Here is a 25,915-nt window from a genome sequence, read left to right on the forward strand (position 1 = left end):
CCAGACAATCGTGTCTATCCCTACTCCTTCTTCTCTCTCCTCTTATTCTTTGCCTCTCGTTCCTTCTTACGTGTTTGTAGTGAGTAAATCCTGTGAAATCAGTGTATCACCATTAAAGGTAAAATGTGTGACCAAGTAAGTGAATCTGAACTTAAATAATGTAAATATATATATGTGAAGAATAACCCCTCATGGGAGTGAGAAGAAAAAAAAAAAAAAAAAAAGTCCAAGATCCATAAATGTTCTTTCTTGATGTTTCCTGGTATTCTTGAGATTACTGAATTTTTTTCTGTTGGAGCCACTTCTCAAGATCTTCTACATTGTCAAAAGTCCGCACTTTGTGCTCATAGGTTAGAGTAATTTTAACAGGATATAACCATTTATAGCGGATTTGGTTTCTCCTCAAGATCTCCGTAAGATGAGCATATTGCCGTCTTCTTGATCTTGTGAAGTATGACAGGTCTGGAAATATATTTATTTTTTGATATGGTTCTCCCAGAGAGCCTTCTCTAGATGCTTTTATGATCTTCTCCCGAATTTGTAAATTGGCGCAGCGTAATAAAATATCTCGAGGTATGTCTACTGGAATTCCAGAACCTTTTATAAGCCTGTAATGACGTTCCCATAGTGGAATATGTCCATCTTGTACAACTCCCAATTTTTGGAAAAAATCCTTTAGAAAAGAATCTAGGTTTTCATTTATGAGGTTTTCTGGTACTCCTCTTATCCTTAAGTTCTCACGTCGGGCGCGGTCTTCATAATCCGCTAGCTTTTGTTCCAGAGCCTCTATTTTAGTGTTATTATGTTTAATGTTATCCTGCTGTATCAAATCCTGTGAGAATAAGGACTCAATTTTTTCCTCATTTGATTTCACTCGGGTTGCCACTGATAAGAGATCATTTCTCAGGTCTTGTATCTGGATTTGAATCTCGTGTTTTATTCTCTCGAATTGGAAATCTAATGCAGATCTTAGCTGATCCTGAATTAAAGGTGTTATATCTGATATAGATGTTATAGTTTTATGTTGTTCTTCCTCTCCGGAGCTTGATCTGTTCATCGTATGTTCCAACTCTGATCTTTCACTGTCCAGTTTTGAAATTTGTGGAGAAAAGAAAGACAGCCTTTTCTCTGGTTTATCTTTTTTATCATCTCTTTTTTCTCTTCTAGAGGATTTATCAGTAGGTTTTTTTTGCCGCCATATTAAATTTTAGGGGGGGATATTTCTTCAGGAATCAATTTGAAACCTAAATTATAGTTCCCCTTTATAATATTTAATAAAGTTAATGGAGGAGAAAAGAGAAAAAAAAAAAAAAAAAAAAAAAAGTGCAATTCAAAGACGAGAAAATAGTAAAATTATGAGAAGATCTACTTATCTAAGTGGCAATTGAGGAAAAATCGCTCCAATTCAAGTCATCAAGGGAGTTCCTCAGAAATAACGATCCTCAGGAAGTAACATTAAGCTTGCCGAAATTGGGTGGAATAGGAATAGATTATATTGCCGGTAGGTAATTAAGGCTTTTCCCCTCGGCACAAAAAAACATCCATCCACATTCTTCCTGTGGTAAAAACTTTAAACACGCGGCGGAAAGAAGCATACTACTTCATCCGCCGCAAGCCCCGAACTCAAAGCACTCCACACCAAACGCCGAGCACTTCACACCTTCCCTCCTCCAGCCAACCTCAGCAATCGCGTCGCATCAGCAGCGTCCGTGTCCGTGTTCGGATCAGCAGCGTATCGAAGCAGCACCATATATGCATCCGTGCCCATCCGTGTGTGCTCGCATCGGCAGCGTTCACATTCGCAACGACGAAGCTCCACAGCGGGTCCGGTCTACCGGCTCTCCAGGAATCTCGGACGGGATCTCGGACAGTAAGTCGTCAGAGACCATTAGACATGCCGCGGCCTAGGCTCAGTTCGCCACGCACGGCGCGTATTCGCGTCTTACGTCATGGCTCCACCCCCCCCAAATGCTAGTATTTTAACCCTTTCCAAGCACTAATTCTACCATCAGCCTTTGTCAAACTTTATGGTAGTCATTTTTTTTGCATTTGTTTTTTCACACACATTTTACTTTAGGTATGAATAAACAGGTTCTGGTATATGTCACTATCACAAAACACCCCAATATGTGTTCAGCAACATCTCATGAGCGCAGTGATACCCCACATGAATGATTTTGCCTGGCTGTTTGGGGGCAAAAGGGCCATATTTGGAGCATGCACATTTTTCAATGTTGAACTTTGGCATTTGGGGATCCACTGCCCATGCCGTATTTGGTACATCTTTGAGCCGGGCCATTTCAGTATGCCCAATAAAGCCATATATTTTTGAAAACTAGACACCATAGGGTATTTTAAATGCTGGTATTTTAACTCTTTGCATGCACACATTTTACCACCAGCATTTTTTCAAAGTTTGCAGTAGTATTTTTGTGTGTGTATTTTTCCCACACACACCTACTTTATGTATGAATTTACAGCTCCTGGTATATGCCGCTGTCACACGACACCCCAATATGTGTTCAGCAACATCTCCTGAGTACAGTGATACCCCACATGCATGGGTTTGTCATTTTTGGGGGGAACTAAAAGGCCACATTTGGTACGTGTGCATTTTTTAAATTGGAAATTAGATGTGTGGCCATCCTTCCCCCCCCCCCCCCCCGTGTTAATTGGGACATTGTTGAATCCGGCCAATTCAATTTACCCCATCAAATCATACATTTTTTAAAAGTAGACACCCCATGGGCATTTAATATGCCAGTATTTTAACTCTTTCCATGCGAGAATTGTTTTAAGCTAATGTGCTAATTTTAGGACTTGCTCACAAAAATATATTTTTTATATATATATATATTTTAATATTTTTTTGCCTTTTTTAAAACATTTTTAACATTTTTTTTCAACTTGAAGGTTCCCCTGATAGTGACATCAGAGGGAAATTATTTTTACATTTTACTGGTTTTTTACTATTTTTTTTTCTAATTGTTGTTAATTTTATTTTATTTTTCGTTTATTTTTTCTAATCACACTGTGATTAGAAAGCTGGGCTCCATTGACTTGCATGGTTGAATGCAGTACCTGTATTCAACCTGCAAGTGGAGCCAGAGTTCTCTAGAGGGTCTGGAGACCGTCTAGCGAACCTTTTCATCTTTATTATTTTTTCCGGAGCGGTCACAGTCCATCAAGAGGTAAGTGTTTGGTGTCGCTGGATGCCTCCTGATCGAGGCATTCCAGCGACACCATTTAAGTTTAGGAGGTGATCGTTGATCGCCTCCTAAACGCTTTTAAAACGGGTGTTGACACCCCGGGGAGGGGCCAGACATGGCCCCTGATTCCGATAATGGCGTTGCTGAATGCCTCCGAATTAATTATTCGGAAATAATAACCTGAGTTTTATGACCCTGTATGGCCTGTTATTGCTTTTCTGCTAAAGGGGAAATAGCAAGACGCTTTGGACAATGCAATGCTTCCAACTTTGTGGGAACAGTTTTGGGAAAGCCCTTTTCTATTCCAGCATGACTGTTCCCCAATGCACAAAGCAAAGTCCCGAAAGACATGGTTGGATGATGTTATAAATAAGAAAAACGTGTCTGTATTTTATGAATCTTACTGTAATTATTGAATAACATTTACTGAATTAATTTATATATTTACACTGTTATGCTATCAATAACCACTAACTATCGAGTGTAAAGTCAGAGTCCACACTCCTTGTTTTCTGCAATTAACAATATTTATTAAGAGAGGCTAAACAAACTAACAATACATATACAAATTTCTATAAGTTAGTATATGCTGTTACCAAACTATCTATTCATTGATTGAATGGAAATAACAAAGAAACAGCAGGATAAGCCTGTAAACATGTGATACAATTAGCACTCCCTTGTGATCATCTCCACGCAGACTCAGAGAGAGAGAGAGAGAGAGAGAGAGAGTGTAATGCACCTACCTTAATCAGCTCCCGGCCATCTTCTTCTCTTCCCCGGCTGAAACGCCGGCACCGCACGCTGGAACTTGAAGCAGCCGCTCGCGCACGCATGAATATTTATGAAGCTGACCGCCGGCTGGATTCCGCTGCGTCTCTATGGCGACGCAGGACGCGATCATGTCCCGGACGTCGGGGAACGCCCCCCCGGGCTATTTAAACCTCGAGCACAGTATCCTCAGTGCTCAGTTATACTGGTCCTGTCCGTATTTCGTGAGCTCCTCCCGTATTCCATATATATTTACCTTTTCTTGTTCTCCCGGTATCCGACCCTGGTCTGCTAAACGGCTTCCTGTGTTTCTCTGGTTTCCTGACCCTGGCTCTCCCTGCTACTACGTGTACCTCTGGCATCCTGACCCCGGCTATCCATACCGACTACGTGTACCTCTGGCTTCCTGACCCCGGCTATATTAACGGTTCCCGTGTACCTCTGGCGTCCCGACCCTGGTCTGCTAAACGGCTTCCCTCTGACCACTCGTGCTTACAGTTACACTACCAAGTGCCCTGTTACCCTCACCAGGCCCCTTGCGTGTGTTCTGTTTCTGAGCAAGTGTGTTCCAGTCCTGCACATCGGATTCCTTCTGGTAAGACGAACCTCACAGAGAGTTTGCAGGACTTTATAAACACAATAAGTCCTCCTTCTGCTGGACACTCCCGAGTGACCCTTAGAGACCAAGGTGATAGAAAAGGGAAAGGACATTGCACTGGGGGAGGGAGTGGAAGGTGACCTGCTCTGCAGAGAAGAATCTCCATTAATGTTTGAGACCATTTTAAGGTCTTGTATAGAGAGGCTTTGCCCATTGGATCTCCACATCATAACACCATTTCACTTAATTGGCATACAGTTGGTTGTCAATCATGCCTTCCTTTTTACAGATGAGTTGTGAGGTGTGGAAGAATGTGACTCGCCTGCACAGAGCCCTGACCTCAGTCCAATTGAACACCATTTGGATAACCTTTAATGGATATTGAGAGCCAGTCCTTTTTGTCCAACTTCAGTGCCTGGCCTCACTAATGCTGTACTGGATGAATGGGCAGATATTCTCACAGAACTTGAAAATTGAAGGCCGTTTTCAATGTGGGCACGAAATTTGTTGTCCGATGCCCACATTTACTCTCACACACACTCGATTCTGTTCACACTTTCTATCGCTACCTTCTCTGCAGAACACTTCTGTGTCTTACATCTTCTTGTTCTCCATTCTCCTTGCTTCAATCTTTACTTTTCTCTCTTCTCTCTTCTTTCGTCGTTCACATCTCCACGAACATAACCTCCTGGTGAACTTCCGCCAATCTCCAATGAAGGAGAGGATGTCACCAGCAGCGGAGGTTGTCTACGCTCATCGCACAAACGTTTACTGGCTGCCAGAGAGGAGGATCCCCCTGCAGGGCTGCAGGAGACCTGGATCCTCCTCTCTAGCAGCCGGTGGACGTCTGCGCAATGCGCGCAGACAACCTCCGCTGCTACCCGCCACTTTCGCAGCAGGGCTTCTATTACGGAGCACCGGCGTGATGTGACCTTCCAGTGCTCGGTCATTGAAGCCCCGGCAAAAGTCCTGGGTAGCAGCGGAGGTTGTCTCTGCGCATCGCACAGACATCCACTGGCTGCCCCAATTGACACCAGGGAGTCTGAAGCACAGGGGACAAGTCTAGGGATGCATCTGTAAGTCGGGGGGCATATAGGGGGTATAAGGTATATCAGAGGGGCCAATTGGCAAATAAGGAGGAATAAGGCATATTGGGGGGGCAGAGTGGCATATAGGGGGTATAAGGCATATCAGGGGGCAGAGTAGCAAGCCATGGAGCAGATGTGCATAACTGGGGGGCAGGTTGGCAAATAAAAGAAAATGAAAAACAAAAAATACATTTTTCCTCTCCTCCTTTTTTATTAAATATGAAAAAAATGTTTACATGTGAATTAATGTTTAATGGTAAAACTTTTTTCTTAAAGGGTAGTCTCATATTCAGGCTTTTTCTTTTTTTTCTAAATTAATATTCAAATTTTGGGGAGTAGTCTTATAATCAGGGTCATCTTATAATCAAGCAAATACGGTAATACATTTCAGATTTATTTACGAATCATTTGCATTTTTTTATACTATACTGCAGCCTATTTATCTACTTTCCTCAAAATAACCTCTGTAAAAATATAGTGGCGGGGGGGCAAAATTTTCTGTTCTTGCCTTGGAGGCAAAAGGATCATGTGTGAAACACACTGCGGAATACCTTGATTGACATCCTGTTAAGGATAGGTGGCACCTAGATTCAATAAATACATTGGGGGCTCACTGGATGGTGCCCAGATGTCAGTTTCATTTTTATCACAGGAGAAAATAAAATATGCATTTGACATGTGCATTGTGAATTTCAAATGTAACAAAATTTGCTGATTTTGTCAATTCATACGATTCTTCAAAAACAAAGCCAGACACCCCCAAAATAGACGAAATGAAGCAAAAACACTGCGCATTTGCATTCGAAATCTGCGGGCTCCTTCACTCCCACTCTCTCACACTCTTTGAATGTCCCCCTACTTGACACGGCAGCAGAGCTGCAAGACACGGAAGTGGTTGGTAGAGAAAGTAGGGAGACATTCAGAGAGTATTCGAGTAAACGAAAATGACAGAGTGAGAATATATGTGGTCGTCAGACAACAAAGTTAATTCTCAAAAATGAAAATGGGCCCCGATTTTTGGACAAAATGAACTGGCAGGAAACTGCATTTAATGTCAGATAATGAATGGGTCAAAAACTAACTCAAAAATTTATCCAAATCGTTTTTGACTCATTTGAACATGTCTAATAAATAATAGACTGCTGATGTCCAGTGTAATATTGGTGGTCTGTGGATTAATCTAGTAAGCATGTTATAGAAGTGTGACCTACTAGAGGGAACAATAAACACAATCTAACTTGGCACTTGTCAAAGTCATCATCTAATGTTTATAGCTGGTATTAAATCATTTAAATCATAGAAACAAGTCACTGTTTAGCTGCAGCAAAAGTGTTGGAATATGAAACTGCTTGACTAGCGTAAGAAAACAAATTACTTGAAAATGCTGATTAATGGTTACGAATTACAATAAAACAACAAATAAATATGTTTACACGTTGAGAAATAAATATATTTCCTTGAACATATTTTACTTTGATAAAGTATCTGGTGAGCCTCTTGCGCGAAAAAATGTACTTCAGTAATTTGTTACAACCAGAAACCTTTTTCCCCCGCTTGGAACAGTTCCATTTTCCTGGAATATAATAAGACAACAAGAGTTTTAATGTAATTGTCTGCATTATTAATGCACCAATTAAAATACTTCACTGTAGCAAAAAGTATGTATGTTGAATGAGGTAAAATAGTTCCAATTAATCATTAAACAGAGCTTTTATAAATGTATATGTTGTGTGTGTGTGTGTGTGTGTATATATATATATGTGTGTGTATATATATATATATATATATATATATATATAATATATATTTATCTGATTTTGCGTGACTTGATGGCATTGAGAAAGGTCAGCTATCCTTTAATTACGTTTTGTTTTTTTAGGTTTCCCAAAGTGATATAATGATAGAATTTTGTGTTATTAGAAGGATCAAGGTAGCCAGAGCTCTTAAAATGGTACCTAGTAGATAACCATTTTTTTGTCTTTTGGCAACTAGAAATATGGTCTTATTTTGGCCTCCAAAGTCGAATAGCTCTTGAATTCTATGTGTGACAAATAGACAAAAGGTGGTTGAAAATAAGACATCAAGGTTTATTCACTAAAGGTAGATCACAGGAGAGTTGCAGTTTCAACTTGCTCACATCACTATTTATTACAAAGGGACAACATGGGCAAATAATTTAGTAGGTGAGGAGACCTTGACGAAATCTTCTATCTGATATAACTATATATTTTAGGGGGTTCAGTCAAACTCTTTCTGCAGCAGAAGCTTTCTGGGCTGGCCCTACAGAATATGTAGCTGTCGCTTCAGGAATTAGACCCCTTAGTCAGTATAACATAACATCTTCCATATTTTGGAGGAAGATAAAACTCACACTAAAGAGTTGAATAACTGTCTCAAATGAGCATCAGCGAGATCATTTGAGTACTTGGAACTTAGACTAGATTGGTTATCTACTGCATTGTGTGGTTATGATTACGTATCGTTTCTTATGGATTTGTAATATGATTTTAATAACTATCTTTTTGCTCAAAGTATCATAAATATTTTTTTTCTTCAAATATTAATTTATCTGGGCAGTAGTTAAATGTTTAATATGTTTCTTTTCTCCAGGAAAATTGAAGTGTGGTCTAATAATTTTGAATCAACCACTGGACAGATATTGGTTAGACCAACTGTGGAGTAAAGGTAATTCATTCTTTATTTTCTCTATTAGGTTCAGTTTCATCATATGGGTTGAAGACAATCTTTCTGTCTGCATAACACAAAAAGCTTCTACAAATGAAAAATCACATACTCACACTTACATGCATACACATGCACGCATGCATGCACACACTTCCAAACATGACACAGTTGGGAGATACATTTTGGCAAGATATATATTGGGGAATAAATTTGATTGATCCTTCTTTCCTCATATCTTATAGAAGAAAAGGTCAGTCACAGCAGCCACATGGGTTCCATCTAGGAAGCCACCAAACACCTTGCACCTCTACTGTTTACATGCATATATATATACATTCACTGGCCACTTTATTAGGTACACCTGTTCAATTGCTTGTTAACATAAATAGCTAATCAGCTGATTGCATGGTAGCAATGCAATGCATTGCATTTAGGCATGTAGACGTTCTCAAGACGATTTGCTGAAGTTCAAATCAAGCATCAGAATGGGGAAGAAAGGGGATTTAAGTGACTTTGGCATGGTTGTTGGTTCCAGACGGGTTGGTCTGAGTATTTCAGAAACTGCTGATCTACTAGGATTTTCACGCACAACCATCTCTAAAGTTTAAAGAAAATGGCCCGAGAACATATCTGTAAGGACTTATCTGCCTCTCCGGTCCCGCGCCGTGGCCGGTCCCGTGACGCTTCCTCCTCAGACGGCTTCCCGGGCAGCGAGTACCACCGCTACCCGGTCGGCATCTTCACTGCGTGGCCGGCGCGGCCACGTGTGGTCAAAACATAATATTACACGTTACATCTGTAACGTGTTCTTATAACCTCGGGTGACCTCCTTAATGCAGGACACACCTCCACCTTTCCTTATTTAAACCTGGACTTCCTCTTCTGGGTCACCCTTGGTTGATGTATTTTGCTGTTTCCCTGTGCGAGTTGCTGTGACTATTTCTTTGTTTGACCCGGCTTGCTGACTTCGCTCCTGTTTTCTGATTTGGCTCCTGTTCTCTGATCGTTGGTATTGACTCAGCTTGTTTGACTACTCTTCTGGATTTGATTCGGCTTCCTACTTTACTGGTTACCAGCTCCTGGCTACTCCTGGTTCCTGTTTGCCTGGCTCACTCCGCCATCCGGGGTCCTCGTCATCCAATCGTTACAATATCCAGTTGTGTGGATGAAATGACCAATGTATGCAGAATACCATTTCTGAATGCACAACACGTCGAACCTTAAAGCAGATGGGTTACAGCAGAAGAAGACCACACCGGGTGCCACTCCTGTTAGCTAAGAACAGGAAGCTGAGGCTACAATTCACACAGGCTCACCTCAATCCAATAGAGTACCTGTGGGATGTGGTGAAACTGGACATTAGCATCATGGATGTGCAGTTGACAAATCTGCAGCAACTGTGTGATGCCATCATGTCCATATGGACCAAAATCTCTGAAGAATGTTTCCAGCACCTTGTAGAAAATATGCCACGAAGAATGAAGGCAGTTCTGGCAAAGGGGAGTCCAATCCAGTACTAGTGAGTGTGTGGGGGGCTCACAATAACCTGGTTGCATAGGTGTGCATACCCTCTTATAACTGGGGCTGTGTTCAGAATTAACCAATCACATTCAAACTCATGTTAAATAGAAGTCATTACTCATCTGCCATCATTTAACCCCTTAATGACAATTGCCGGTCCTGGCACGGCACGGAAAAGCATGTGCTTTACGACAATTGACGTGCCAGGACCGGCACGTCTTTAAACGGGTGCAGAAAGCGATCTACTATCGCTTTCTGCACCCAAAAAGCGTTGCTGAATGCCTCGACCTCGAAGGGGCCATCTCTGGCCCCTCCACGGGGCGTCAACATCCGCCATACTTTGTATGGCGGCGGACGCCCGTTTTAAAAGCGTTTAGGAGGCGATCGACGATCGCCTCCTAAACTTAAATGGTGTCGCTGGAATGCCTCGATCAGGAGGCATCCAGCGACACCAAACACTAACCTTTTGATGGGCTGTGACCGCTCCGGAGAGCGGTCACAGCCGCAGCTGCCGGCAATCTTCGCCATCAAGGAAGATGGCCGCCGTCCTGTAACAGGAACCACAAATTTTAAAAGTTCGCTAGATGGTCCAGACCATCTAGAGAACTTTGGCTCCACTTGCAGGTTGAATACAGGTACTGCATTCACCATGCAAGTCAATGGAGCCCAGCTTTCTAATCACAGTGTGATTAGTAAAAATAAATTAAAAAATAAAATAAAATTAATAATAATTAGAAAAAAATAGTAAAAAAACAGTAAAATGTAAAAATCATTTCCCACTGATGTCACTATCAGGGGAACCTCCAAGTTGAAAAAAAATGTAAAATTTTTTTTTAAAAAAAATAATAAAAAAAAAAAATATATATATATAAAAAATATATTTTTGTGAGCAAGTCCTAAAATTAGCATATTAGCTTAAAACAATTCTCGCATGGAAAGAGTTAAAATACTGGCATATTAAATGCCCGTGGGGTGTCTACTTTTAAAAAATGTATGATTTGATGGGGTAAATTGAATGGGCCAGGTTCAACAACGTCCCAATTAACACGGGGGGAAGGATGGCCACACATCTAATTTCCAATTAGAAAAATGCACACGTACCAAATGTGGCCTTTTAGTTCCCCCCAAAAATGACACACCCATGCATGTGGGGTATCACTGCACTCAGGAGATGTTGCTGAACACATTATGGGGTGTCGTGTGACAGCGGCATATACCAGGAGCTGTAAATTCATACATAAAGTAGGTGTGTGTGGGAAAAATACACACACAAAAATATTACTGCAAACTTTGAAAAAATGCTGGTGGTAAAATATGTGCATGCAAAGAGTTAAAATACCAGCATTTAAAATACCCTGTGGTGTCTAGTTTTGAAAAATATATGGTTTTGTTGGGCACACTGAAATGGCCTGGCTCAAAGATGTACCAAATAGGGCATGGGCAGTGGATCCCAAATGCCAAAGTTCAACATTGAAAAAAGCGCATGCCCCAAATGTGGCCCTTTTGCCCCAAAACAGCCAGGCAAAATCATTCATGTGAGGTATCGCTGTACTCAGGAGATGTTGCTGAACACATATTGGGGTGTTTTGTGATAGTGACATATACGAGAACATTTTAATTCATACCTGAATTAAAATGTGTGTGGAAAACCAAATGCAAAAAAATGACTACCACAAAGTTTGACAAAGACTGGTGGTAGATATGGTGCATGGAAAGAGTTAAAATACTAGCATTTGAAATACCCTGGGGTGTCTAGTTTTCAAAAATATATGGGTTTATTGGGCACACTGAAATGGCCCGGCTCAAAGATGTACCAAATAGGGCATGGGCAGTGGATCCCCAAATGCCAAAGTTCAACATTGAAAAATGCGCATGCCCCAAATGTGGCCCTTTTGCCCCCAAACAGCCAGGCAAAATCATTCATGTGGGGTATCGCTGCGCTCAGGAGATGTTGCTGAACACATATTGGGGTGTTTTGTGATAGTGACATAAACTAGAACATTTTAATTCATACCTGAAGTAAAATGTGTATGACAAAACAAATGCAAAAAAATGACTACCATAAAGTTTGACAAAGACTGGTGGTAGATATGGTGCATGGAAAGAGTTAAAATACTAGCATTTGGAATACCCTGGGCTGTCTAGTTTTCAAAAATATATGACTTGATGGGGTAAATTGCATTGGCCGGGTTCAAAGATACCCGAAATGGCACATGGGGGGAAGAATTACCAGATTTGGAAAAAATGGCTTTGAAATAGCAAAACGCTACCTGTACTTATTGCCCCATAATGGGTAGAAAAAAGCAAAAAAACATAAAAACATTGGGTATTTCTAAACTCAGGACAAATAGTAGAATCTATTTAGCAGGTTTTTTCATTACCTTTTATAGATGAGTAAAAGATTTTTCAACTAAAAGTTAGAAACAGTCATTTTTTTCTAAATTTTTCACCATATTTTATAATTTTTTTAATAGTAAATAATATGATACAATCAAAACAATGTCATCTAAAGAAAGCCCTTCTTGTCCTGAAAAAAACAATATCTAATGTGTGTGGGTTCAGTAAACGGGAAAGAAGAAAATTACAGCTAAACACAAGCAGCGCAGAAATGTTAAAAAGGCCATTGTCACAAAGGGTACAAAAAGTAAAATCAGCCTTTGTCTCGAAGGGGTTAAAGTGACTCTGATTAATCACAAATAAAGGTCAGCTGTTCTAGTAGGATATACTTAACATTTGCTAAGTTGCATATCAGAGCAAAGGCCATGGTCCGCAAGAGGCCTACTGCAACATTAAAGGAACTGAAGGAATGTCTGGCAAGTACTGGCTGTTAACTACATGTAACAACAACCTCCCATATTCTTCATATGAATGGGCTATGGGGTGGGGTGGCAAGAAGCCTGAATCCAATTGAACATCTGTGGGGTGATCTGAAGAGGACTGTGCACAGGAGATGTCCTCACAATCTGACAGATTTGGAGTGCTTTTGCAAAGAAGAGTGAGCATCAAGATGTCCCATGCTAATAGACTCCTACCCAAAAAGACTGATTGCTGTAATAAAATGCTTCAACAAACTAATAGTTTCAGGGTCTGCACACTTATGCAACCAGGTTATTGTTTTTTTGTTTTTTCCCCCTCAAAGATTTCAGTTTGTTTTGCAAGTGAATTGTTCACGTTATAGGTCACATTAAAGGTGGAAAAAGTTCTTGTTTGGCATTTCAGATAGAACCCATGTGCTGCTGCTGCCGCCATTATCTTCCCTTTCTCCCTATCTCTCCCTTTTCTCATTATATCCCTCTTTTCTCTATCTCTCCCCTTGCTCTCTCTTCATTGACTCTCCTCTTTCTTTCTCTTCATTATCTCTCCTCTATATCTTAATATCTTTCAATTTTCTTACTATCTCTTTCCTTTCTCCCCATCTATTACCTTTCTTACTTCCTGTGGTGGGAGTGCAAGGTCTGTTCTTACAGACCTCTGTTTCAGTGCTGAGTGCGTGAATATGTCATCATGTCCCAGCTGTCAGCATCAATGAAAGAGCAGTGAAACAGAGGTCTGTATGAACAGGCTTGTCTGGTATCTGTAGATCAGTGTTTAATAATGCTTTTACTACTCCCTTATATATATTTGGGTTTGTGGATACCAATGCTAGAGCCGAAAGATTATTATTTTAATAACAAAAAGACAAATGTTACACAGTGCCACAATTACAAAAAATAAGCCATACAAAATAAAAATAAAATGGGCAAACAGTTCTTAAAAACAATGGGACTTAAACACAGGATCCTCACTCACAAGTTTCATCAATGAGCATGCCTGTGGAAACTCCTTAAGTCCAAATCGTTCCTTTCAATGTTGTTCCAATGAGAGTTAATCTTGGAGTTCTCTTTTGAGGTGGCTGCATTGCCGCTAAATCTGAGTCTTTTGCAAAGAAAACACTCCCCTGTCCACATGATCATGTTTTATCTAGGAATGGAATTCCTATAGCTCAGAATTCTTATCAGTTAGGCCATGTATCACCATAGGGGTCCTAGTACTTAGTACTTAGACCTTGAATCTGCAGAAAGGGTCTGTCACGGAGCTGGCTAGTCCGACCGACTACCTCCGCTGTCTTGTGCTCCCTTAGCCTGGGACAACACACTTTCCCCGGTTCCCCAGTCACTCACCGAGACTCAGTGTAGGGTAAAACCAAACCAAGACTGATTTATTTTGGACACACAGGGCTGGATATATCCAGCAAAACACACATTAACATAAAACAAGATATTGGGACACAAACCGCCCCCTTAATCTGCCTCTCAGAGACAACAGGGGCAGTAACGGGATTAACAATACAATAGGGGGAGACTGATTTATACAACATTAAACATCAAAGAATGGTGGTCACTCCCTGGTGGCAGATCCTGGCTGTCTGCCGGAGATAATCCCCTCAGCCAGTGATGAGATGATACTGCTGGGGGTAGCCACAGAAGTCTTTACAAACCCAGGGCCCATAGTCAATAGGGAGGAGGCTGGCAGTCAGGCTTCTCCAGTGGCCCCAGTGATGGAGGCTTCCGTCACAGGGTCAATAATACATCTTAAAGGTGATTAGAAGTCGAAATGTGTCACCTCAAGATAATGGCATTGTGTACACAGAAAATGTTCCTTATAAAGTAATAAACATAATTTTTGATTTTCCAGTACACCAATTTCACCGTTTCCTACAGTGAAGGCCTGGTCTTGCCTACACTTTAAGAACGAACAAGGAATAATGCATGGGTATTCTTAAAAAGTTGCAAGTAAGGCAGAAATAGACTAGGTTTCCTCATTCCAGCCCTGAGGACAGTGAGACATCTAATCAATGGTTACTGGAACATATATTACATAGATTATAATTGGTAACGGGTAGAAATACAAACAGCATAAGAGCTACGGTAACCAATATGCTCTCTAGAGAAAGGAGGAAACAAGCTTATGAAAAATATTTAGAGATGAACATCTGATTTAATTGCCATGACAGAGTTGTAATTTACAGTAGTCGGAGTATTTGTAATTTCTCTTTTGTGATAATACATATGAATTGCTACATCTGATTTTCTAGGACTGTGATTACAGACAAAATGTTTTATTTTTTAACTTCTTTGTAGAAACTTTTCAAAGCAAAATACTTTGAAACAAAAAGTATTTCTGCATATACAAAGAAACATATCTCTGTCCCCTGTTGAACATTGCAAAACACCATCAGGAGACTAATGATAAAGTGCTGACTTTTTCTTGGTCATTTATGTACATTCTTTAAATCTAAAACTTCATTCCTTAATCCCATTTCTCCATGGTCACATATTCACCAGAACGTCGAAATAATGTAATTTTTCAGGTGAAAGATTAATTTGCATCTATTTAACAAACTAAATTAGAGTTGGGATTATTTTGTCTTCCTTCCAGATATCTTAAAAACCCATCCCAAGAGAAATGAAAATGTGTCTTAAGAAAAACCCATTCTATGAAAGAGTAACAAATTAATTTCACTTAATTAACTGGAATGGAAATAGCCATTTTATTTTGCGGCAGCCACAAGCTATTAACTTTGTGGACCAATATGCGTTATTGGGTTTATAGGATTTTAAAGTGATGTCTTTCTCCAATGTACACTGTATCTACTTTTAATTATGTTTATTTGGCATCTTACTTTAGGCATAGATTTTGTTTACAGCCTACACATTCATTGACTTTTGGTGTTTTACCCAATTGGAATTTGTTTGCAACACCAAGCAAAAACATTTAAATCCTCAAGATTGTAAGCTTGGGAGCAGGGCTCTCTCCACCTAATATATCGGTTTGTCTTAGTCTGTCAATTCTCGTGTTGTCATACCCCTTAAACATATGTATTGTATTAAGTGCTGCGTAAATTGTGGGCGCTATATAAATAATAGCTAATAATAATACGTACTGTATAATTTGTACAGTTAATATATGAAATGTCTAACTATCTAGACATATCAGGTTGTCAGTATTATACTATACCAGTATGATAATGGGGGAAAAATACGCCTTTTGGTTGTAGAGTTCTCAGTTTGGTTGATATGTGTTCTGGAACCAGACCCTGACAGGCAAACGGTCTTGGTTTGTAAAACCAGAAGTTTGATGGAATAAAGTTAAGAGCGAAAAGATGTGAAATATTTTTTTTAAAAATGTTTGATTTTAAATGCATTTTGTAGGGGGAGGTCACTGAAGTCAGTTGTTATTAATAATGGAAATATAATGGCATGGCAAAATGTCATTTTTGTCAAAACAATCACAATTCTCTGTGCTTTTACAGACATTACCTGACCTTTTTCTTCCCTTTAAATCCCATTGTTCTTTCAAACAATAATTTAATTGTGAACATTTAAACAGGTTATAAGCCATGTCTGGTATACTGCAAAGCACAATGAACTATTTAGATAAAATAAGTAATATTTCGTTTTGAACTCCTCTGTCTTTTGGCTTGCTATCCCGTACTGCTGCAAGTTATGTTCTCTGTTATAAGCATACCTGGGAACTTCCAGGCTGTGGCTCCCTGGACTATGATGTCAATGTCATCAGCAAGTGACCATGCCAAAAACCGCTCTCACAACTGGGGACATTTCAGCCTGTGACCTGGAGAAGCAGCGCTTGAACAGGAGTCTCCTAGGTATGGTTATAAGGAACATTTGGTCTTTAACATTTTATCAAAGTGAAAAATATATTTATTGGTTCTAATCACTAGATTTTATTGCCAACTGGACAATTTAGGGGATCTCCTACCCAGAAACCCAATTAAACAATATTGTGACATTTTCACTGATGGTTTCCATAGTGTCAAATAACTATTTATATCACTTAATATATTGTTATAAGAAATTACTTAGAGTTTTCCTATCATATTTTCTCTTGATAATACACTGTACAGTGGGAACATAACTGATATAAAAGTGCACATTTACTACAATTTCCCATTTTAATTAATCAACCACAATGTATTTTTAGTTGGTAGGTTGAATATGCAGGTGCCCCGTTTATGGTACTCTAGGTTTTTGTTAGAAATTCTCTATTTGTAGGCATATTCACTAAACCCATGAGTTTATCACTGTTATTTAGCATGCATTAAATATTCAGTTTCAGTTAAATATCTAGAAGGAAGAGTAATCTGGAGACTCGGATCACTCTGTTTGCAGAGCTGCCCTCTGGATTTGCGAAGCTAATTTGCCCACAGGATTGAGCAAGTAGGGCTCCTGATAGAGACCAAAGGCTTGAACCAGAGTCTTGAGCAGTGTCAGTATACAGGGCCCTCTTAGGAGCTTGGCTCAAGGAGGGATCCCCATTTGCTCCAGCCAGAGAGGTATAAGTGTGGTGTGTGCATGTTTGAGCCTCATTTGTTTGAGAATACTATGTGCATTAGTTTGGTAAACTAATGCACATATTAGTAGTATGTGTGTTTGAGCCTGGCGGTGTGTTTAGTCCACCAGAAAAAAAAGTGTCAGGATCCAAAGTGCCCTAGGTTTTTTAGGGTGTGCAACAATCAGCTAGCAAACACCCCTCTGAAGTAAGATGCGGTGGTTGCCGCAAAAGGCAAAACAATGCTTTGTCACAATATGATAAATAACAAAAAATGAAAACAAATCATATGGCTTTGTTTTTGTTGAATGTATTACTGTAATATGTCATCTGAGGTTGTATTTACCTATTTTTTAGACCTGCTGAGGAACAGATGATTGTTATTATGCCCTGATATATAAAGCCATAGACTTCAAGTAGGGTGTACATGACTATATCACACACACACACACACACACACACACACACACACACACACACACACACACAGACATATATTCCAAGTTGATACCACTGTTTTAGAAATAGAAGATTTCAGTGTTTTTACACATTGTAATAAAATAAACTGTGAAACCTTTTGTCATGCTCTATCACAAACCAAGTATATGATAAAAAAATAGTGGAGCTGAGCAGCACGGGGACACAGAAGCAGTAGGTACGCATTCCGAGAAAGCATGAGAGAGAGTGAAAAATAGTGTGGTGTGACTAACAGAGTGGGTAGAGTGAAAGAACCAACAACATTTAACCAAAATTTGGAGCTCTTCGCGTTCATTTGTTTTTTGGGGGATCCCTACTCATTTTTGGGGATTTGTACAAATTTCTGAAATTGGCAAAATATATTATTATTTATTGTTTTGTATAGCGCCATCAAATTCCGTAGCGCTGTACAATAGGTAGACAGGGTGTGACAAGTAGTATTTAACATGACAATTTGACTCACAGAAACAAATCTGAATGCACGAGTCTAATATAAATAAATAATAATAAAAAAAAAAAATAATAAAAAAAAAATATATATATATATATATATACACACACACACACTCTGGAAGTCACTTTTAGTCTGATTTTGTCTTACTTGAGAGACCAGCAAGTTCTGCTGAAAATTAGCATATACCACATTTTCATGCCAGGATAAATCTCTACTTTTAATATTAAATACCAATTAACCTAGAAAGCTGCCTTAACTCTCTGAAAATATTATTGTGGTTTGTGATGATTGCATTTTGATCATAAAATCAGTTAACAGTATAAAACTTCCTACAATAAAATAATATTAGTGCAGGTCATTAAGTTTTGAAAGTTGTATGTATGTACTGGCGCCTGTGCACACATATTGATATAGTTAACCCATTTTACATAATGTCAGGATGAATGGGCAGTTTCTTAGTGTCCCACAGTTACGATTTCTTGACAGCATTTAAGCAACAAAGGACCATGGTCCTTCAAAAGTTTTGGGTTCAATAAATATAACTTTGCATCTGTGCTGGTCCTTCTGTATCTGTAGCCAATCAAGCTCGACCTGTATGGATTTTGCAACCCAAATCAGGGGATCTGACTTGGCTTCTGCTCAGGTGGTGGAAAATCAAGCTACTTTTTCTTTTAACTATAGAAATTCAGAAGTGACTGGAAAAGAAGATATGTTATACATCATATTCATTGATTCACGTATCCTACATTACCTTGCCAGACTTTAAAGATAGCATTGTATTTAAGCTTCTAAAAATTTAAATAAGATGTCTGAACAAGTAACAGTGCACTTGTTGTTTAAGTGGATATGAAAAAATAATACTCAAGAAATTTTTGCAAAAAAAAGGATAAAACTGAATTAATGATAAATAAATAAGAAAAAACACTAGTAAAAGGTCTTTAACAACCAGTTTTGTAATTTTGTTAAAATTCTTCATCAAGTAAATAATCGGTTATACATGTACTAAGCTTATACCATTTTCTAAATACATCCCAACAGTAGGTCTTGCTCTACTTGAGATAGAAAATTACTAATACTTTTTTTTTAAATAATGTAAATTATTTGACTGTAACTGACAAAGGCTTATTTAGAGAAGGTTTTAATGTATCAGGAACGTGATGTATTTGTGGCAAATTTGAGCATGCCCATACCACTTCCACTTCCAAAAGCTTAACCCCTTCAGTCGCAAAATGGTGGTGCCCATTAAAAAATAAAAAAAGTTTCAACCATGCAAGTCACAATTTGATTAGTAAAATATAAAATAAAAAATTAGACATAGTTAAAAAAAAAAAAAGGTATAACATTTTTTAAATTATGCAGTCAAAAAAAAAAAGTGTATTTTTATGAGCAAGTGCTAACATTAGTGCTGTATCTATCCCAAAAACCTGATATGGAAAGAGTTAAAATACCTTGTGTCTAGTTTTAACAAATATGTAGTTTGATGGAGGTACAGTATCTCACAAAACTGAGTACACCCATCATATTTTTGTAAAGAGTTTATCATATCTTTTCATGTGACAACACTGAAGAAATGACACTCTGCTACAAGGTAAAGTAGTAAGTGTACAGCCTGTATAACAGTGTAAATTTGCTGTCCCCTCTGAATAACTCAACACACAGCCATTAATGTCTAAACCTTGGCAACAAAAGTGAGTACACCCTTAAGTGGAAGTTGTTACAGCGTCACCGTACCCAAGGCTGGGTACCCCTGTTTGAGGGCTGAGGAATCACCAGTCAGTCCCTCATGCGGATCGCACTCAGCTATCCACGGATCATCCAGACCACCATTCGTAGTAAACCAAGAAGAACTCTCTTTATTACAAACACACAGAATTTATATACAATCTCAATGCAATGTGTACCGAACCCAACCCCCAATCCCATCAGCCACATCCCATCACAAATCCCATCAGTATACAGGGGATGTATCAGGTGAGGGGATTACAGAATACAATGGGTTCCCCCACGTGTGTTATCCCCCCTGTAGTGCGGGTGCCGTCTGGGCAGACAGGGCTGTGTTGGCTGATTAAGAGCCCCAGCCAGATTATAGGATCGTCTCTTTGAAGGCTGGGGCTGAATCCACATCAGTCTCTGGGCCGGTTACACAATAAACACAATATAATATATTACCGGGTCACAGTATACAGAACCGGACACAAAAGTGCTCCGTGACCCGGCTAAACTTCATATGACATATGAGCCAGCTAGCCTGGCTCTGTCACAGATCTCCCCCTTGACCAACGGTCCGGCAGACCAGGCAGATCCACACGGGTCTGCTGCAGGCTGTCCGAGTGGACAAAGTTCACAGGTGCAGGCCTTAGTTCATGGCCCCCTTTGTCAGAATCATCCATTGAAGGTGGGCCAGGGCCCTGGTTGCCCAAAAGGATAGTCAGTAGTCCTCTGTGAATTGGAGGGCGGTCCAAGCTCAGCCGGGGGCACATGGCTATCCCCCTTCACCGGGGTAACAGGGGCACGTGGAGACTCTTGCTCCCTAGTCTTCGGAACTGAGTCTGGGGCAGCTGCCAGGCCAGGGTGGTTGCATGGAAGGAAAACCCTGCTGATCGGGCCGGGGGCACTCGGGGAACCAGGGAAACACGTAGAGGTAGTAAGAGGAGCCTCTACCGGGACACTGGAGTGACCTAGGGGACACTCTGGGACAGGAACAGGTGCCCTTACAGGGTTATTGGGCGAGCTAAGCAGCTCTGCGGGGTACTCAGGGGACCCAGGGGAATACTCCGGGGCAGGGACAGGTGCCAATACTGGACCACCGGGAGGGTTAAGCAGACCCTCGATCTTCCTCTCTGGGACAGGTGCCTCTGCCTGGGCACGGGGAGAGTCAGAGGAACACTCTGGGACAGTGACTTGGGCTTCTACCAGGACACTTGGGGAACCAGGGATCACTTCGGAGAACACAGGGACAGGAACCAGGGCCTGCGCCAGGCTACTGAGAGGACCCAGGGAACTCGGCAGCCCCTCTGGCGTCCTCACTAGGTCGGGGAACGGTGCCTCTACCGGGTCACCGGGGACTTCAGTGGGAACCTCTGGGGCAGTGACCCGGACTTCTCCCAGGACACTCGGGAAATCAGGGGGACAATCTGGGGCCCTGGCTTCTACGAGCATAGATAAGGGTTTGGTGAGGGGGATTGTGCCACTTACTCGGGCGGTGGGGACAGTCATCTCTTCTGCCGGGGTAGAGCAGCCCGGGTTGTTGGTGAGGACTTGGGTCGGAGCTTTTGGCTTCCTCCTCCGCTTCTTTTTGCTGGCGAGGACCTCGGTTCTTCTCGCCAGGGCAGGGGCTGCGGAGTAGGTGAAGAGGACCTCGGTCCCACTCCCGCAAGTTGTAGTACCATGCTCCCAGTCTCCTTGTAACTCCTGGAGCTCCACTCTCCGCAGCAATTCTTTATAGTCCCTCTCGAGCTGCCATTCCTCTTGGACCAGGCAATCCATAACAGCCTCCAGCTCGGTGGGAATAGCATAAACCAGGACTCCTGCACGGTTGTCCCAGATTGTATCCCTGCGGTACTGGCAGGGGCTTCCGAAGGACGAGTCAAATTGGAAGGCATCGTATATCAGTCCTGGGTCGACGGGGCTATACAGCATCAGAGGGTCGCTGTGGTCTTCACCTGCTAACTGCTGGGAGAATCCCTGGTAGCGGCTCTGGAGGTCGAGCTCTGCATATATGAGACCCCTCAATTCTTCTTCCCACTCCGGCAACGGGTTCTCCCCCAGGAGTGGAACTCGTATATCCCACATTGTCCAGTATTGTGCCCAGTATGATTCGAAGTGGGGATGGGAGAAATCATCCCTCCAGTCTGCAGGCGCAGACTCTAACTGCCATTGCTGGTGTTCCAGCTCACATACCTCGGCTGTAACCTGGTCTGTCTCAGCCTCTGGTTCTCGGAAGGGTTGGATATCCTGGTATGATATTTTGGTGGTCTGTTCCCCTAGTCTGGGAGATACAGACCCACTCTGGCTCAGTTCCTGGTGACACATTTTAATCACCGCCGTCGCTTGCTCCGATGTAGCCCCTCCTGGGTACAGGGATAGGTGCCATAGAATGTTCTTTTGTAGAGCACTCAGTCCGAGGCTCTCCTCTGGGGCATCCTGGTGCCGGTCCATCTCTCTGCAGTCCGCAATCAGAGTAGCCTTTCCTTTGCTACAAGCCTCCAGGAGCTCTCTCGGTGTCTCTCGTCTGCAATCCCAGTTGGTGGTTTGGATTTCACCCAAGTCGTGGGATTCTTCCCACCGCTGCCAACCAATGTTACAGGGTCACCGTACCCAAGGCTGGGTACCCCTGTTTGAGGGCTGAGGAATCACCAGTCAGTCCCTCATACGGATCGCACTCAGCTATCCACGGATCATCCAGACCACCATTCGTAGTAAACCAAGAAGAACTCTCTTTATTACAAACACGCAGAACTTATATACAATCTCAATGCAATGTGTACCGAACCCAACCCCCAATCCCATCAGCCACATCCCATCACAAATCCCATCAGTATACAGGGGATGTATCAGGTGAGGGGATTATAGAATACAATGGGTTCCCCCACCTGTGTTATCCCCCCTGTAGTGCGGGTGCCGTCTGGGCAGACAGGGCTGTGTTGGCTGATTAAGAGCCCCAGCCAGATTATAGGATCGTCTCTTTGAAGGCTGGGGCTGAATCCACATCAGTCTCTGGGCCGGTTACACAATAAACACAACATAATATATTACCGGGTCACAGTATACAGAACCGGACACAAAAGTGCTCCGTGACCCGGCTAAACTTCATATGACATATGAGCCAGCTAGCCTGGCCCTGTCACAGAAGTGTCCAAATTGGGCCCAAAGTGTCAATATTTTGTGTGGCCACCATTATTTTCCAGCACTGCCTTAACCCTCTTGGGCATGGAGTTCACCAGAGCGTCACAGGTTACCACTGGAGTCCTCTTACACTACTCCATGACAACATCACGGAGCTGGTGGATGTTAGAGACCTTGCGCTCCCCCACCTTCCGTTTGAGGATGCCCCACAGATGCTCAACAGGGTTTAGGTCTGGAGAAATGCTTGGCCAGTCCATCCCCTGTACCCTCACTAAATGGGGGGGTAGTGTTTTTGTTTTATTTTTTATTTATTCAATTTCTGTTAAATTTTTCACCCTCTCCTAGATCTGTTTGTGCTGATCTCAATATGATCAGCAAGCGGGTCTTCTTAGCCCTGTATTGCAGATTACAATATTTGTAAGCAGCCAGCAGGGAAGCAAAGGGAAAGTCCAGCCGGGTCTGGAAACACCTTGCTGAAGCTCTCCTGTCCTAAAGTGAACTTCTGGTGGGTGTACCGGTGCTTGTGTTGAGAGCCGATGGGAAATCTCCCATGTACACATATATGTGTGTGTAAGTGTATAGATAGTATACACCAATCGGCCATAACATTATGACTACCTGCCTAATATTGTGTAGGTCCCCACTAGACCTCTGAAGGTGTGCTGTGATATCTGGCACCAAGACGTTGGCAGAAGATTCTTTTAGTGCTGTAATTTGCGAGGCAACGCACATGCACCTAGCCATCCATGTGATATAAAAGAAAACATGATTCCATTGATCCATGGTCCAGTTATGCTCACACGCCCATTGTAGGAGCTTTTGGCTGTGGACGAGGGTCAGCATGTGCACCCTGACTGATCTGTGGCTACACAGCCCCATACATAATAAACTGCACTGTGTGTCCTGACACCTTTCTATCAGAACCACCATTAACGTTTAAAGCAATTTGAGCTACAGTTGCTTGTCTGTTGGATTTGACCACAAGGGCCAGCCTTCGCCCCCCCAACTCGCATCAAAGAGCCTTGTCCGCCCATGACCCTGTCGCTGCTTCATCTCTTTTTCCTTATTTGGACCTCTTTGGATAGATACTGAGCCCTGCAGACCGGGAACACCCCACAAGAGCTGCTATTTTGGAGATGCCCTGACCCAGTCTTCTAGTCATCACAATTTGGCCCTTGTTAAAGTCGCTCGAATCCTGCTTCTAACACATCACCTTGAAGATGAAATGTTCACTTGCTGCCTAAAATATCCCACAGACGGACATGATAGATTAGATTGATGAAAGATTATCAGTGTTATTCACTTCACCTGTAAGTGCAATGTTATATCTATGTGTGTATATATATATATATATATATATATATATATATATATATATATATATATATATATATCAATGTTATATATCTGTATATATTTATAGTAGTGCAGAGGTGGCTACAACTTTAAAGCTACAGGACCATGAAGTACCAGAAATAGTAATAACATGTACAATAAAATAGCCATTTACTTATGCAAGAAAAAAGAAAATACACTGTTCTGTCTTAAAGAAAGAAAAAAAAAAAAATTGTATTTTGTTTATGCAGCCTCACACCACCTACATAATTACCAAAGAACCATCTGTCTGCATTATGTTCATAATATTTCGATTTTTCTTTCCATAATGCCAAAATCAATTGTGATATTGTCTGTATTTCCCAAGGGTTCTTTTACCTCATTTACTTCTTAACAGTATTTCTTAAAATGTGATCTAAAGTAGCCTTATACAAAATAGATTCTGAAATCTGACTATTATTAAAATCCCATATCTTAAAATGTTTAGGAATAATTTGAATGCCTCAAAATTATTTCAATACTTTCCATAATAACTCCAAACAATATCACACAAAACATATTTAAAGTTTTGTTATAAAATTGTAGAGCCAATTATCTGTCAAAGTTTATGCAATGTTTCAAGCTGTTGTAAGACTTCATAGTAATGTGTTTTTGCACAGATGCCAATAGGTTGGAATTTACCTGGGCAGTTTTCATAAGTGTATTAATGTTCTGCCATCCGCTGTCCCAACAAACCGCCCATTTAATGGTACTTGCAGCATGGTAGCATGAACAGTGCCAAAATTGAGACAATATGGGGGTTACATGGTTGGAACACCTTTTGATATCACTACTCTGCTTGTCTCAGCTTGTTGTGATGCCCATGTATTACATGTGACATTATGTGCGATCCTAGAAAGTGATTTTTTTGTCTTCAATTCTCATAGCCTTCTTTGTCGTGTTCTCTGAATTTTGTATAACTCATTTTTTCAAAGCACACTTTAAAACACTTGTGTATGTCAGCATTATTTGTGTAGTGATACAATAAAAATAGCGCAGCACACTAGGACATGGGCCCAACATCACATCGGGGCAGTCGTATCTGGAATGTTTGGACCGTATGCTCCATGAGACTAGCGTAGATAACGTACCCTCCAGGAAGGGCATTCCCAGCCTTTACTAACATTATTTATATATCTTATATAGGATGGGTTATAAATAAATCAGTGAGTATAAGTTTAGAAAACCTCAATGGGTATCGGTACTTTTAATGGTTGTGATGTTACCTCTAGATTGTAAGCCCATTTTGGCAGGGCCCTCCGTACCTGTTAATTCGATAACTTTAATTGTTATGTTATATAATACTAGCTGTGTCCTGTTTATCCATTTTACAATATGGTGGAGGCTATATAAAAAAAAAATAACTGATGTGACATAAATCAAGATTGAGAATGAATTATATTTAGGAAGTGCAGGAGCATCATTGTTTTTTTTATAGTATAATACATGCAGTATCGTAAGGTTGTTTTTCAGCTTTCTACAGTGGGTAGAACATTATTTTTAGTTATATTTTGACATTTGTAGACAAAGGTTCTGATGGTTTGAAATGTATGTGCAAAGATGT

The 25,915-nt window shown here is 40.9% G+C and overlaps 1 protein-coding gene across 1 annotated transcript in view; it reads left to right on the plus strand.

The window, feature by feature from the left end:
• The first annotated feature begins 1,752 nt into the window (after positions 1-1,752).
• LOC149300658 (thiamine pyrophosphokinase 1-like) overlaps positions 1,753-25,915 on the plus strand; it is a 173,900-nt gene continuing 149,737 nt past the window's right edge. The window contains exon 1 of the mRNA XM_089484739.1: positions 1,753-1,870. Coding sequence (XP_089340865.1) covers positions 1,753-1,870 — 118 coding nt within the window. The remainder of the gene's footprint in view (positions 1,871-25,915) is intronic.

This window comes from Sceloporus occidentalis, unplaced genomic scaffold (genome assembly GCF_023333645.1).
Source record: "Sceloporus occidentalis isolate IW3139 unplaced genomic scaffold, rSceOcc1.0.p SCAF_23, whole genome shotgun sequence".
Lineage (NCBI taxonomy): Eukaryota > Metazoa > Chordata > Lepidosauria > Squamata > Phrynosomatidae > Sceloporus > Sceloporus occidentalis.